At 37.5% G+C, this 13,900-nt stretch overlaps 1 protein-coding gene across 1 annotated transcript; it reads left to right on the top strand.

The window, feature by feature from the left end:
- Positions 1 to 600: 600 nt before the first annotated feature.
- psmb10 (proteasome 20S subunit beta 10) lies at positions 601 to 12,569 on the top strand. Its single transcript, XM_006797303.3, has 8 exons — positions 601 to 750; positions 892 to 985; positions 1,090 to 1,187; positions 2,114 to 2,254; positions 2,608 to 2,723; positions 11,055 to 11,113; positions 11,256 to 11,407; positions 12,367 to 12,569. The coding sequence occupies exons 1-8, from the start codon at positions 686 to 688 to the stop codon at positions 12,476 to 12,478; spliced, it is 837 nt and encodes a 278-aa protein (XP_006797366.1). The 5' UTR covers positions 601 to 685; the 3' UTR covers positions 12,479 to 12,569.
- Positions 12,570 to 13,900: the final 1,331 nt, after the last annotated feature.

A 13,900-nucleotide genomic window follows, 5' to 3' on the forward strand; every position in this document is an offset into this window, starting at 1 on the left:
CTCTCCATGCCTTCAGCAGGAAGCAACGCCAGCCTGCAGTACATAAAAAAATATCTTAGACGGTACTATGTGTTAAACTGACAGATTTAATAACTCGGGTACTGAAGGTGCCATAACGCTATTTTATTTTTTGAATTCCAGTTCAGTTCTTGACCACTAATGGTGAAAAGATAGTCTACAATAGATGTCTAGGCCTTAACATTTAAAAAAAAAAAAAAAAGCGAGGAGAAAAAGACTAAACCCAGACTAAAGGTTTCATCCTGATGCCTCACTTAAACTGCCACTTTAAGCCAGTTTAAGCCTCCGGGAGCAGGTTTCATCTTTGCAGGTAACGTTTAATACACTGCAAAGAAACATTACCAATGTAATTCCGAAGTTAATTTATTATGAGATTATTCGTGTTAACAAATTAACAAAACTCATATATCTTTACTATTCTTTGAACACATTTTTCATGGAAATGAATAATTATTTAGAACGAATAACAATAAACAACGAGAACAGATAAGAGAAAAGAGCAAATGTCAGACGGTTGTGGATATTTTTTTACAGCGGGTAAGGCGGGACTTGTTCTGAGAAGTGAAAGTAAAAGCGAAAACTTCTGAGAAGCACCTACACAAACTGACGCACCGTGACAAGGGTTTTCTTTGATTTTTAGTCTTTTACTTTAGAATCAGCACCTAATATGCTGCACAGTCTGAATTCCTATGCGCTTCAGCCGGGAGGTTTCTCTTTTGAGAACAGCCGCAGGTACACAAACTGGATTTAACAGCGTTTACAAAAATAGCTTTACGACATTAATGGCGGAACAAAGAAAAAGATTAGCGATTAGCGATTTCACACTAATATGAGCCTCTCTGTCTTCCCTTTTCTCTGCCGTGTCATTACCAGGAATGCCGTGCTGGAGTCTAATTTGTCTCAGGCTGGTTACAAAGCTCCTAATGCCAGGAAGACAGGCACCACCATTGCTGGAATTGTATACAAGGTTTGGATTAATCATCAATGGTTGGACAACACTAGTAATACACTAGGAAGCTGAATTAGCATTTAAAGTGTGTTAACTTTTATATTTCCTTTTTGTGGTGTTAGGATGGAGTCATCTTGGGAGCAGATACCAGAGCTACAGATGACATGGTTGTGGCTGACAAAAACTGCATGAAAATTCACTACATTGCTCCAAAAATCTAGTAAGTTTACTCATTAATTTTACAGGACAAGTCGAATTGACTCCTCACTCACTTTGAAGATAGCTCTCACTAGAAAACAAGACCCCTGATGGCGGCAAGGCTCCTAGCATGCCAGCTTCATTTCATTCAGTTTCTTGATTTCTTTCCTGATGTCATATATGGCCCATCAGCCAGCCATCTGCCTGAATCAGCTTACAAACTAAATGGTCACATTCCAAAGTCTACCTCTTGTGGCCCCTATCTGCCCGTCTAGTGCCGATTCTGCCATCATGCTCTCTTCAGAGAAAAACATTCCAATAGCTAGAATGCAAATACTATTGCTAACATTTAGATTTTTTCTTCAAAGCTTGCTGATGCCTTTTCAGTTCCTGACTTGGCCAATGCCTCCTTAGTTCTCATATCTCCTCCTCCTTGTCCCCTGGTGCCCCTTGTCTGATGCTTCTCCAGTTCCAGGGCAGGAGGTGCACCACACATCATCAGAGCAAATTGGTACCTTCCTGGGTGTCATACACATGGACAGCTATAGACACTATGGATGCATTGTTATACTGACACTTATACTTGCTGATTCAAGGGTCTACTTCGGAGGACAGACTTAATTTTCAAAATGAGGACAGATTCAGCAACTATATGGCTTATTTACTTTCTTCAGATCTCTCTCCTTCTCTCTTAAAAACACAAAAAATAAAGAGACAAAAAAGAATAAAAACAGAGAGGGATAATAAGACTTGAGGCAATACATGGTATACCATTCTGCCATGTATCTCCAAAACAAAAGAAATTAAAAAATGCATAAAAATGTACAAAAGTACAAAAATGTGGCTTTTTTTCTTTATGCGTCAAAGGCTAAGCAGAGATACTTATGCCATGTTCGTCAAACAGGTTATTGTTTGACTTGTCTAACAATTTTTTTGCATGTTTTGTAGCTGCTGTGGAGCTGGTGTTGCTGCAGATGCAGAGATAACTACACAAATCATGTCATCCAATGTGGAACTTCACATGCTCAACACTGGGCGACCCCCACTTGTTGCTATGGTTACCAGACAGCTCAAACAAATGCTGTTCAGGTGAGAGCAATAGAGTATAAGTAACTAATAGTTGGATGCTAAACAAGCAATATTCAAACTGTGGGGCATAGAGCTGCTATGGTTGGGTAAAGCTAACTTATTATGGGAAAATAAACAAGAGTTACACACTATTATTTTACTAAAATTTAAATTGGATAATTTTCATTAGCTTCTGAACTAGGGCATGAAATGCTTGCTGGGGCGATAAGCATTTGTGTACCCTCATTGTCTCTGTACTCTATTGTTTTTGTTTTGTTGCCTATTCACATGTGCACATTTTGGAGGATGTGCTCCGTATTCCTCTAACAAAAAAAGCTGGATGTTGTGGTAATGCCATCTGTTTGATTTGTCAGGTACCAGGGTCATGTGGGGTCATCTCTGATTGTTGGAGGAGTTGATGTGACTGGAGCTCACCTGTACAGTGTTTACCCTCATGGCTCTTATGACAAACTGCCTTTTCTCACCATGGGTATGTATATGTTTAGGGTACTGTTTACTATATGTGCAGAATGCTGTGGCAGGTGTCTAAGAGTTTTCTAGAAGAAAAATCAAATAATTTTCAAGTTGGAACTTGGTTTAAAACATCAATGAAAATAGAATCCACCAGTCTAAGGAGCTTGGAAAGAAAAGCTTCTGGACTTGTTTAAGTTGCTTGAAGACGTTTCACCTCTCATCCAAGAAGTTTCTTCAGTTCTAAGGTCAAATGGTGGAGAGTCCCAGATATAAACCCAGTGGGAGTTTCCCCCCCAAAGAGGGACAAAGGACCCCCTGATGATCCTCTACCTAATCACATGAGCCGAGGTGTGAAAACGGGTGTGGGTCACAATCAGCCAGAGTTTCGGGTGGGCTCATTGTGAAACCTGGCCCCACTCTACCATGTGATTTCCTGAGGTTAGATGGCCCAGGATGTGAGTGGGCGTTAAGGCGTCTGGGAAGGGTTCTCAAAACTGGATTATAGATGGCAGACAGAGGTGAAACGTCTTCACGCAACTTAAACAAGTCCAGATGCTTTTCTTTCCAAGCTCTTTAGACTACGATGACCTGGATGACTGAGAACCTTCACAGACAGAATCCAGCAGTTTGCAAATCTCATAAATTAATATTTTATTGACCATATAACATATTATAAACATACCAAATGCCTAAACTGAGATGTTTTACTACTTTATGATAAAAACAATACTGTGCAAAAGTCTTGAGGCACCTGTTATTGTTTTTTATTTTGCTATGAAAGTAACAAATAGAAGCGGTAATTTTGAAATGTGCAAACACATATACAAGTACAGTATATAAGGGAAATGCAGAGTTTGGACAATTCCACCCATCCATCTATCTATCCTGGGGGGCTGGAATTTATCCCAGCCGCCATAGTACAAGAAGCTGGGTACACCGTGGACAGGTTGCTAGTCTTTTGCAGTGCTAACAGGCAGAGACAGACAACCATTCACACTCCTATACCATACACACCTACGGGCAATTTAGAATTACCAATCAACCTAACCCCACTAACTGCATGTGTTTGCACTGTGGGAGATATTACCAAGAGAGAACTCGCATTGATTCAAACTGCATGCAAACTCCAGACAGAAAGGCCCAGATGCTGGAGTTGACATGGACCTTCTTGTTGTACGGCAACAATGCTGCCCTGCACAAGTCTAACAAGCTTAAAGTTAATATTTGGGATGACCAACTTTATTTTTCAACACATTCTGATCTCTCTTAGGCAAGCTTTCTTGTAATGTCTTTAAGTAGCTTTCATGCTCTCCAAGCTTCTGGAAGTATATTCCAAAACTCATATCTTAAAGACTTGATACTACCTTACTATCCCAACACAACACTTATACTGTAGGCTTAGTGTAGTTCCTCACTGTACACAATTTCGTTGTACATGTACAATAACAATTTACCATTTTACCATATTCTATAGTTTTCAAAAATAGAATGGGTAACAGAGCCTTCAGCTTCTAGGCCCAACTCCTGTGAAAGATTCAAGAGATTCAAGTGGTTAAGCAGAGCAATGGAATTCTTACTTTGCAGGTTCCCTTCACACAACTAAATAAAAACAAACATAAAATAAAATAAAAATAAAGACTAAACTTAACTCTGAGCATAGAAAATAGCATTGAAAATAATAAATAAAGTAAAACAAGTACAAGTTTGTAGCACCTGTAGCTTATGTGTAGGTGTAGTCAGAATTTCAATTGCAAGTAGTTGCAACACTGTCACAGTGGTAATATATACAGAGTATGTGGTATTAAAATGTTGATAGTGTCTGAAGTTGTGTTATGTTGTATACAACTGTACAAAATTGCAAATTACAGGTCATAAGTCAGTGATTCAGTAGCCTGATAGCCTTTGGATTGAAACTGTTTGTTAGTCTGGTTGTCCTTGCTTTCACACTCCTGTAGCATTTGCCAGATGGCAGGAGTGAGAACAGTGTGTGCTGTGGGTTGGTGCAGTGCTTGATGATGTTGTGTGCCCTTTTCCTGACCCAAGTGTTGTAAGTCTCCTGTAGTGGTGGGAAGGGTACTCCACAGATGAATTGTGCTGTTTAATGACACGCTGGAGAGCCTTCCTGTCCTGAGTGGTGCTGTTCCCATACTATGATGGAGTTTGTCAGGATACTCTCCACTGTGCACCTGTAGAGGAATTAGAAGGTGTTCACCTTCTCCACCTGAGTCCCGTTGATGTATAGTGCGGTGTGCTGGCCTCTCCTCATCCTCGGGTCAATAATCAGTCAACAGAGTTGGGGAGTAACGGAATACATGTTTGAATTTAAAGTACAAAATATGAGTAACTGTATTCCGTTACAGTTACCATTTTAAAAGGTGGTATTCAGAATACAGTTACATTGTTGAAATAACGGGATTACGCGGCGGTTTTTTCCTGTTTCATATGTTAGGCTATGCCCTCTCTATTTTTGGTAATTCCATGCCGGTGGAACCACAAAGAAAACACGCATTAAGAGGCTCTAATGCCTGGGTTTTAAAATTGCGGCCCATGTCACCTCTACTTGCGGCCTGCATAATGACGTGAAGAAATATTTTTAAAAATTATTGTTCAAAAAATTATTTAATATGAAGGCAATAGGCAGAATGTTATAGGCATAGCTCTAAAGAATGTAGCCTCATGGGCAGTGTAGCCCAGTTGTAAGTAAGCCATTAAGACTCGACTGTACACTGTGTTCATGTTTTATTATTGCCGAAACAATAATTTCTGTTGGAGCAGCCTTTCAACAACTCTCTGTCTCTCGCTAGCAAAGTAGACCCAGACAACAATAATAATTGTAATAATAATCATCATACCCTTCTCAGCATTTAAGGAGAGACTATTTTCCAGGCACCAGGATACCAGCTGAGCCAACTCTTCCCTGTTCACTGGTGAAGAGGAGACTGCTTCCGTGTAAGCAGTCTCCTCTTCACCAGTGAGCCTGATGAAGGTTGTGCTGTCAGCGAACTTAGGTGTTGCTGGGAGGGGACGCAGTCGTAGGTGAAGAGGGTGTACAGGAGTGAACTGAGAACACAGAGAACACTGAGAACACAGCCTTGGGGAGTCCTTGGTTTGTGTCTGATGTCTGCCTGTGAGGAAGTCCAGGACCCAGCTTCAGAGGGGGGGCGTCAGTCGAAAAGTAGAGAGCTTTCACATCAGTCTGTTTGGGATGACAGTGTTCAATGCTAAACTAAGGTCTATAAACAGCATTCAAACATAGGTGTCCTTATTTTTGAGTTGTGAGAGGGCTGTGTGGATGACTGCATTAACAGTGTCTTCAGTAGAACGATTCTTCCGATATGCAAATTGCAGAGGGTTGGTCTGGGATGGCTTCTTTGATATGGGTCATGACTATCCTCTCAAAGCACAACTGAAGTGAGTGCGATGGGGCAATAGTCATTCAAGCAGGTTATGTTGTTTCTCTTGGGGAAAGGGTACTATGGTGACGGCTCGTCTGGTAATGTGTTGCAGCTGACTGTGACCCTGCTTTTCCTCTGCTGGAAATCAGTGATGTGTTGCAGGCCCTGCCACATGAATCTGGAATTCGAGTTGTTGTAATATCCTTCCAGCTTCAGTCTGTACTGGCTCTTGGCTTCTCTGATGGTAACCAGGGAAGCCAGTATGCATCAGTGGTAACCACTGATGCATAGTCCTCTAAATTCACAGAACTGTGCTCTCTCAGGGCAGCAGTCTTAAACACACCCCAGTTTGTAGCATCAAAGCAGTCCTGAAGCACCGAATTATTCTCTTCATTCCAAATTTAATAATTTTACTTGCTGGGAGGGCTCATTTGAGGAGCTGCCAGTATGAATGGAGCAGCTCCCATTTTGGATTCGTGAGACAGTAACCCTCTTTACTTTTAAGATTAGGTTCAAAACTCTCATTTTCAACAAAACCTAATGTTAGAGCTCGATCAGGTAACCCTAAATCCTCCTTTAGTAATGCTGCAATAGGCTTAAGCATTTCTTCTTCACTCATCTCCTTTCACTCTCTTGTGTATTTATACACCACCACTGTATTTAATCATTAGCAATTAATAAACTCTGGCTTCTCCTGTAGTTTGCCTTTTGTGTTCTTCCTCTCTCTGTTCTCTTCCTTTCCCCCTTACCTCAAATGACCTCAGCATATAACTGCACCTCCTTGAGCCTGGTTCTGCTGGGCTTTTGTTCCTGTTAAAAATATATATATTTTTTAACAAGAAGAAAACTCCTCACCAATTCCTTTCTTTCTAATACTGTAGGGTCTTTATCTCACAATACACACAGCCTTGGGGTGACTTGCTTTGAATTGATCCTGTATAAACTGCAGGCTGGCAGTAACAAAGTTCTTAATGATACAATTTAAAATAGGTTCTTTGGTATGTTTTCTGTCTTTTATATGTATAGACATAAAACAGATTCATCCCTTTAGGTTCCTCTTTAATGTTTGAATGAATCAGGTCAGTGTTTGTTCCTCATAAAACTGTGAAGACCTTGAATAGCTCATCACAGTATAAACGACATGTTTATACACTACATATGCACAGGAAGACTTCCAGAAATGACTGTCTTCCAGAGGTAGGAAGTAACAAACATATTTGTACTTTATTATCTATTTTTTTACATTTGCACCCTACATTTTTACACAAATATTTGTTATTCCTCTCTCCCTGCTTGCGTCATACAGATTCAAGCTGAGTACATTCATTAGAATTACAATTTAGATGAACAAGTATAATCCTGTTAACAGCAAGAAAATGACATTTATTTGTGTTGATTTCAGTATAGATTTGTTGAATCCAACTGCGAACAGCACTATCACTAATTTCATTCATACTGTGATGGCCCAGCAGCGAAGGAAACTTAGGCACAGGTTAAAGTCCAAAAAAAGAATTTTTTTATTTAACCCAAAAACATAATTGGTTAAATCATTCAAAAAGAATCAAAGTCTTGGGCCCATAAAAGAGGTCAAAATTACAGAACTCTGCTCAAAGTTAACAAACAATACTGATAACTCAAACAAACTGACCTCACTTAACAAGACAAAGGGGAAACTTAAATAGTGGCTGATCAGTCCACAAAAAACACAAGGGGTAAAACACACAAAAAACCTAACTGAAACTAACATAATGAACTCCAATTCCCCCCCATGGTCCCGAGTTATGGAATGAGCAAATTTGCAGTTTTCCATCAAGGCTTGCTCCGCCCCTTTTCCACCTCTTGGCTCCTCAATCAAGGGACTGGAGCAGCTGCAACTAAGGTAACTCAGAAATCAAAGATTAATCATACTTAACAGTGTAAACTAAAATGTGTGCACTTATTTTAGAATGCAGTGTTATGTGGATATGTTAATTAATTCTAAACCAGAACCAGTTATTCATTGTCCTGTAAATTAATTACTATATTTAAAGACAAATGTGAATGCAGTGTTATGTATAAGCCTTTACGCTAATATGGTGGCCATTACCACTGTGTGGCTGTAAGTGCAGCCATCACACATACAATGTCTAGCATTATGTCTTTATCTCTCAATCTCCCGTCCAACAAGAATAACCTGAATAACCGATAACTTCTACACTTATCGATAATATTTTCACTAATGCTGTTGACAGGAATGTTGTAAGTGGATTAATAATAAATGACATCTACCAGTTTTTGCAACATTACAGAACTATGCCAGGATTAACAGATGTGAACCTAATAAGAAATTAATTAGACATAAAACACAAGAAGCAATTTGCCGCCTCAACAGCCAAGACTGGAGTAACATCTATGAGATCAAGCAAGATGTTGACGTGGCATTTGAAAACTCTGTTGTATAATTATTATTTTTTTTAAAGAACAATAGAAGCTGAACAAACTTATAAGAGGTATAAGAATAAATTGATAAAAAATTATAAGAAGCAGCAAAAGAAATGACTACAGTAAAGTTTTAGATGAAAATAAGAATAACATGAAAAACATGTGGACAATACTAAATAACATTGTAAATAAAGGAACTAAGGGATTAGAATATCAAAATAACTTGCAAATACAAAATACAATGATCAGTGACATAAAAGAAATTGCAAATGGTTTTAATTACTTTTTTCTTGATTTTGATCCTGTCTTGGCTTAAGGAATTGTAAAAGCTGGATATGCTCCTAAAACTAAAACTATTAATATAGCAAACTCAATGTTTATAAGGGGAGTAGATGAAGAGGAAATTATTTATGTAGCTACATCCTTTAACTCCAAAAAATTAACTAACTGACTGTGATGGCATTGTTATGAATTGAAATAAAGGTATTATTGGATGTATTGTGAAACCATTTACCTACATTTGTAATCTGTCATAACAGAAAGGTGTATTCCCTGATAAGATGAAAATTGCAAAGTTAGTTCCAATATATAAAGCTGGAGATAAACATATTCTCGCAAACCATCAGCCCATCTCTTTAATACCACAGTTCTCTAAGATACTGGAAAAATATTTTTTAAAATAGATTGTATGAGTTTATCACAAAAAACAATGAATAGCAGATTAGATGCAAAAGTACCACAACACATACGTTAATGAAGTTTATAGATACAGTAACAACTGCTATTGAAATCAAAGAATATGCTGTCAGGTTTTTTTTTTTAGATTAGAAAAAAGATTTGATAAAGTCGATCACAACCTTTTAATTAACAAACTATGTACATGTTGGGGTCAGAGGGGTGGCATTATCATGAGTTAACAGTTATCTTAAAGACCAGAAACAGTTTTTATTTTATCCAAATAAATGCCGTAAAATCAAAACTGAAACCCATTGAGTGTGGAGTTCCCCAAGGATCAGTTTTGGGGCCACTGCTTTTCATATTGTACATTAATGAGATATGTGCCGTGGAAGAAACTTGGAACAACTTCTGAATGAACTAGAAAATTAATTAAATAATCTGAAGACCTGGTTTGACTATAATAAATTAATATTGAACCTGAGTAGAACAAAATTCATAATATTTGGGAATCACACATATTCTACCAATAGTAAACTGACAATAAATAACATGGCAATTCTCTGGCAATTCTCTACAAGATTAAGGATCGTATAAATCAAATGAATTATATACTCTTTATTGTTCTATGATACTCCCGTACATGACATATTGTGTGGACGTGTGGGGAAACACGCATAAAGCACACACCCATCCAATTCTGCAAAAAAGAGCAATAAGGATAATAAATAAAACCACCTTAAGAGAACCATCAAATCCACTTTTTATTAAACTGAATATTCTCAGATTTAAGGATTTGGGTGACCTCAGAACCGTACAATGTACAAAGCAGCAAGTAAATCTTTGCCACACAACATTCAGAACTTTTTCCAGATAAGACCAAATACTCATGACCTGGGAAGAATCCTTATGTTCAGCAAGCCAGTAGTTAGGACTAATGTAAAATGTCACAGCATTACAGTCACAACAGTTAATGTGTGGAACACCTGTACAAATGAAGTTAAGAAAAAGACATCAATACAAAAATTCATGTGATTGTTTAATAAATGATAAATTGCATGAATATAGGAAATTTCCTCTCATTGTGTTCTGTTGAAGCCTTGTTCTCAAATTCATAGACTGAGGCAAGAGTGTTTTGGTTTACAAGCTGAAATTTTCTTGTGTGTGTATGTTTATGTGTTGTATATGAGTCTAGACTTGTATACAGTCAAACATGTGTGGATCATATAATGTCGAATTGTGAATATTGATTTGTAAATAATGGAATTTGAAATAAGGTGGAAGGAACAGAAAAAGTGTAAACTTCACCCTACTCCTTTATGAGCATAAACATTGTGTAGACATAGAGATATTCATGAAAACGTGATGTTTTTAAGTTTTTCTTATCTCTTGTTATTTTACATATATTTACATGTTTGAAAAACATTATTCTATCTATCTCGTTTATAAAGGCTCCATCTCTGATGGGATTGGTAGTTTGCACATCTGGAAAGCGCCATCAGTACTGAATAGGATATATAGAACTTAGAGCACCATATGCTCCCATCCAGATGATGTTTTTTCAAGGTCTTGCATATTTCAGCAAGACGATGTTAAACTGCATTCTGAATCTATCATTTTGTGATGTGTTGCTCCATTAAAAATGATAATATATTTCTTAAAATGACACATGTTCTTAGTTTATACAAATCATTTTTTCAGCTCATTGCATCCTGTTTTTTTTAATACTTCATACAACATTTCAACTTTCAGTCATAAATTATCATTATAAACATACAGTTGAATGAAAATAATTTTGCCTAGCAACAGACAGTGACAGTAATAGTAATAATAACAATGTTTGGCTCTGATTTTAGGATCTGGAGCAGCAGCTGCTGTCTCTGTATTTGAGGACAGGTTCAAACCAAATATGGAGGTAAGGCATTGTCATGTTCCCTCTTATGACATAGGTAATTAAATAAAGAGTCAAATCTTTAAGAATAAACAAATTGAAGTAATAATTTCCACAGAATCGGAAAGACATATAAATTGAATGAAATTTAATAACATGTCTTCAGTTGGAAGAGGCGAAGCAGCTAGTACGAGATGCCATCGCTGCAGGGATTTTCTGTGACCTGGGTTCAGGCAGTAACGTCGACTTGTGTGTCATCACTGAAGCTGGAGTGGAATATTTGCGTGGCTATGACAAGCCCACAACGAAGGGAAAAAGGTGAGCCATTATTCTATTACACTGTTAATTTGTGTTTTTTTCCGTTTGTTAATCTGCTGGTCACATAATCAGAGCACTCACATGGGCATTTTCATAAAGGACAAAAAGACTAATATGATCACTAAATTCAGCATAATATAGGCATCAACAATAAATGGTAAATGGACTGGTTCTTATATAGCGCTTTTCTACTCTTTCTGAGCACTCAAAGCGCTGTACACAACTTTTACATTCACCCATTCGCACCAGCACATTTTTCTAAGTGCTTTCTAAGGTAACATTCACACACACATTCATACTCCGATGGATGCATCGGAGAGCAATTTGGGGTTAGTATCTTGTCCAAGGATATTTGGCATGCAGACTGGGGAAGCCAGGGATCGAACCACCAACCTTCCGATCAGTAGATGACCTGCTCTACCACCTGAGCTACAGCCACCCAATAGCAGCAAGAGTAACAAAGCAGTTAAACCAATGCGATTTAACACCAAAGTTTAAAGTTAATCACAATTTAATCACAATTTTTGAACTTCTGCTTGTCCACCTGCTTTTCATAGAAAAGCAAAACTGTAGATGCTATGCAGAAAACTTTTCCTGAATCACTGGAAGAAGTTGGGCATTGAGGCCGTTATTAGTTTGGTCAGATTTTCTTGACATTTGACAGTCACTACAAACATATCTGCTTAACATCAAACATGTACAATTCCTCAAGATTATCCCAAAAGAAGTGTCACTCAAACCAGAATTATTCCTACTTTGCTTGTACTCAGAGGAGCACAGTAAACGGCTTCTTTTCAGCGTAACTTTTTATTTAACTTTTGTCCTAAATAAAATAGAATGTGTGGATAAATCTGAAACTGACCTGACAGTTTTTCTTCTTTAGAAAATATCTAATCCAAATCCAATTAGATAAATCTAATGCGTTACATTTTTTCTCTCGCTCTGTCTTTTCTTTTCAGAGAAGGGCAGTACAGGTATAAGACTGGGACCACCGCTGTCCTGACCAAAACTGTGACACCCCTGTCCCTGGATGTGGTCAATGAATCTGTTCAGATTATGGACACTGAATGAAATTCAACAGCATGTTTCAGCTGGAATAAAATGTATTCAGTAGAATAGGATGAATAAAAAAAACCTTGTTAAATGATTAGTGTTCGCAAATTTATTTAGTGACTACTGCTGAAAAATACTGGAAGATGGTAACTATTTCTTTTTCTTACTAAAAAAAATCTATATATAGCAGAACATGATCCGTTGTCTGAAGAATTATTAAGGAATTTATTAAAAATCACTTTTGGTGACCTACTGGTCTGTGAAAACACAATAAAATCTTCTTTTCATGCATTGCTAATTGCTGAGCTTTATAATGTCACAGCATTATGCTTTATAGTATATATTAGATTATTTATTGAATAATTTGAAGAGTATTATGTCACACACTTCTCTGTCTTTTAACAGTAGCTTCCAAAGGGTTATCTCTAAAGAGCCCATACAATGCACACTCACTGATTTACACATATCCACCAAAGGATCCAAAAAGTGGGTGAGCAACATTTAATGAATCCTGAAAAAGTACATGGAAGATCAGATCACAGCAAGGGTATTCACAGCAAACACACAGGAATTATTATTTTAGTGGTCGACAATAGCTTTAACTATTTTAAGATAAATAATATCCAAGTCCCAAACTGATACAATTTTAGAGCTTTATCACACAGATATTACTAAGCAGGTTGTGAGATGGCTTTTTTATGCATCACCACATGCAGTTTACAGGAAAACAAGTTTGTAGATCACTTGGCAACAAATGCTGTTTTATGAGAAAAGAATACAAATTGCCCAACAACACCCACTTTCAGATTACACTTCTGTAATGAATAATTTAGGTAAAGAAACTGAGCAGAATACTTGGAAAATTGGAATTTTCCAAGTATTGGAACAAAATCTAAATGCAGAAACTGTGTACATACTTTCGGATACTAAGAGCATAGTTCATAAAAGAAGAATATAGGTTTTCTTTAATTTTTGAGTATCAAAGAGTTAAGACAGGGCTTGTCCTGTATGGAAAACATCTGGTAGGCAAGTATAAGAGGGACAGCTCAAAACCAGTATGACGACTCAATCTTTACCACTGCAAGAATTTTATTTTATTTTATTTTTACCTTTATTTTAATAAAAAATATACATCTCTTTTACTGGTATTATGCACACCAGAAGAGTTTAGAGACTGATTAAAGACTTGTGAGCGGCTGGACAACAATTTCAAAACCTCGCTCATCTTGGATTAACTAGCCTAAAATGGCAATGATCAAAAATTACCGAATAGCTTTATAGTGGTAACATTTCAGTAAGTTTCAAACGGAACTTGGATATAAACAGTAGAGGCCAGCAGGCGTGTGTCGCAAGTTGTGAGCCATACGTGAAACGGAAAAAGACGAAGAAGAATCTGGCCCGCAAGCTGGATCAAAGCTGATTGGCTGAGCCAGCGGGGGG

Source organism: Neolamprologus brichardi, chromosome 7 (genome assembly GCF_056152115.1).
Source record: "Neolamprologus brichardi isolate AB-2024 chromosome 7, ASM5615211v1, whole genome shotgun sequence".
NCBI lineage: Eukaryota > Metazoa > Chordata > Actinopteri > Cichliformes > Cichlidae > Neolamprologus > Neolamprologus brichardi.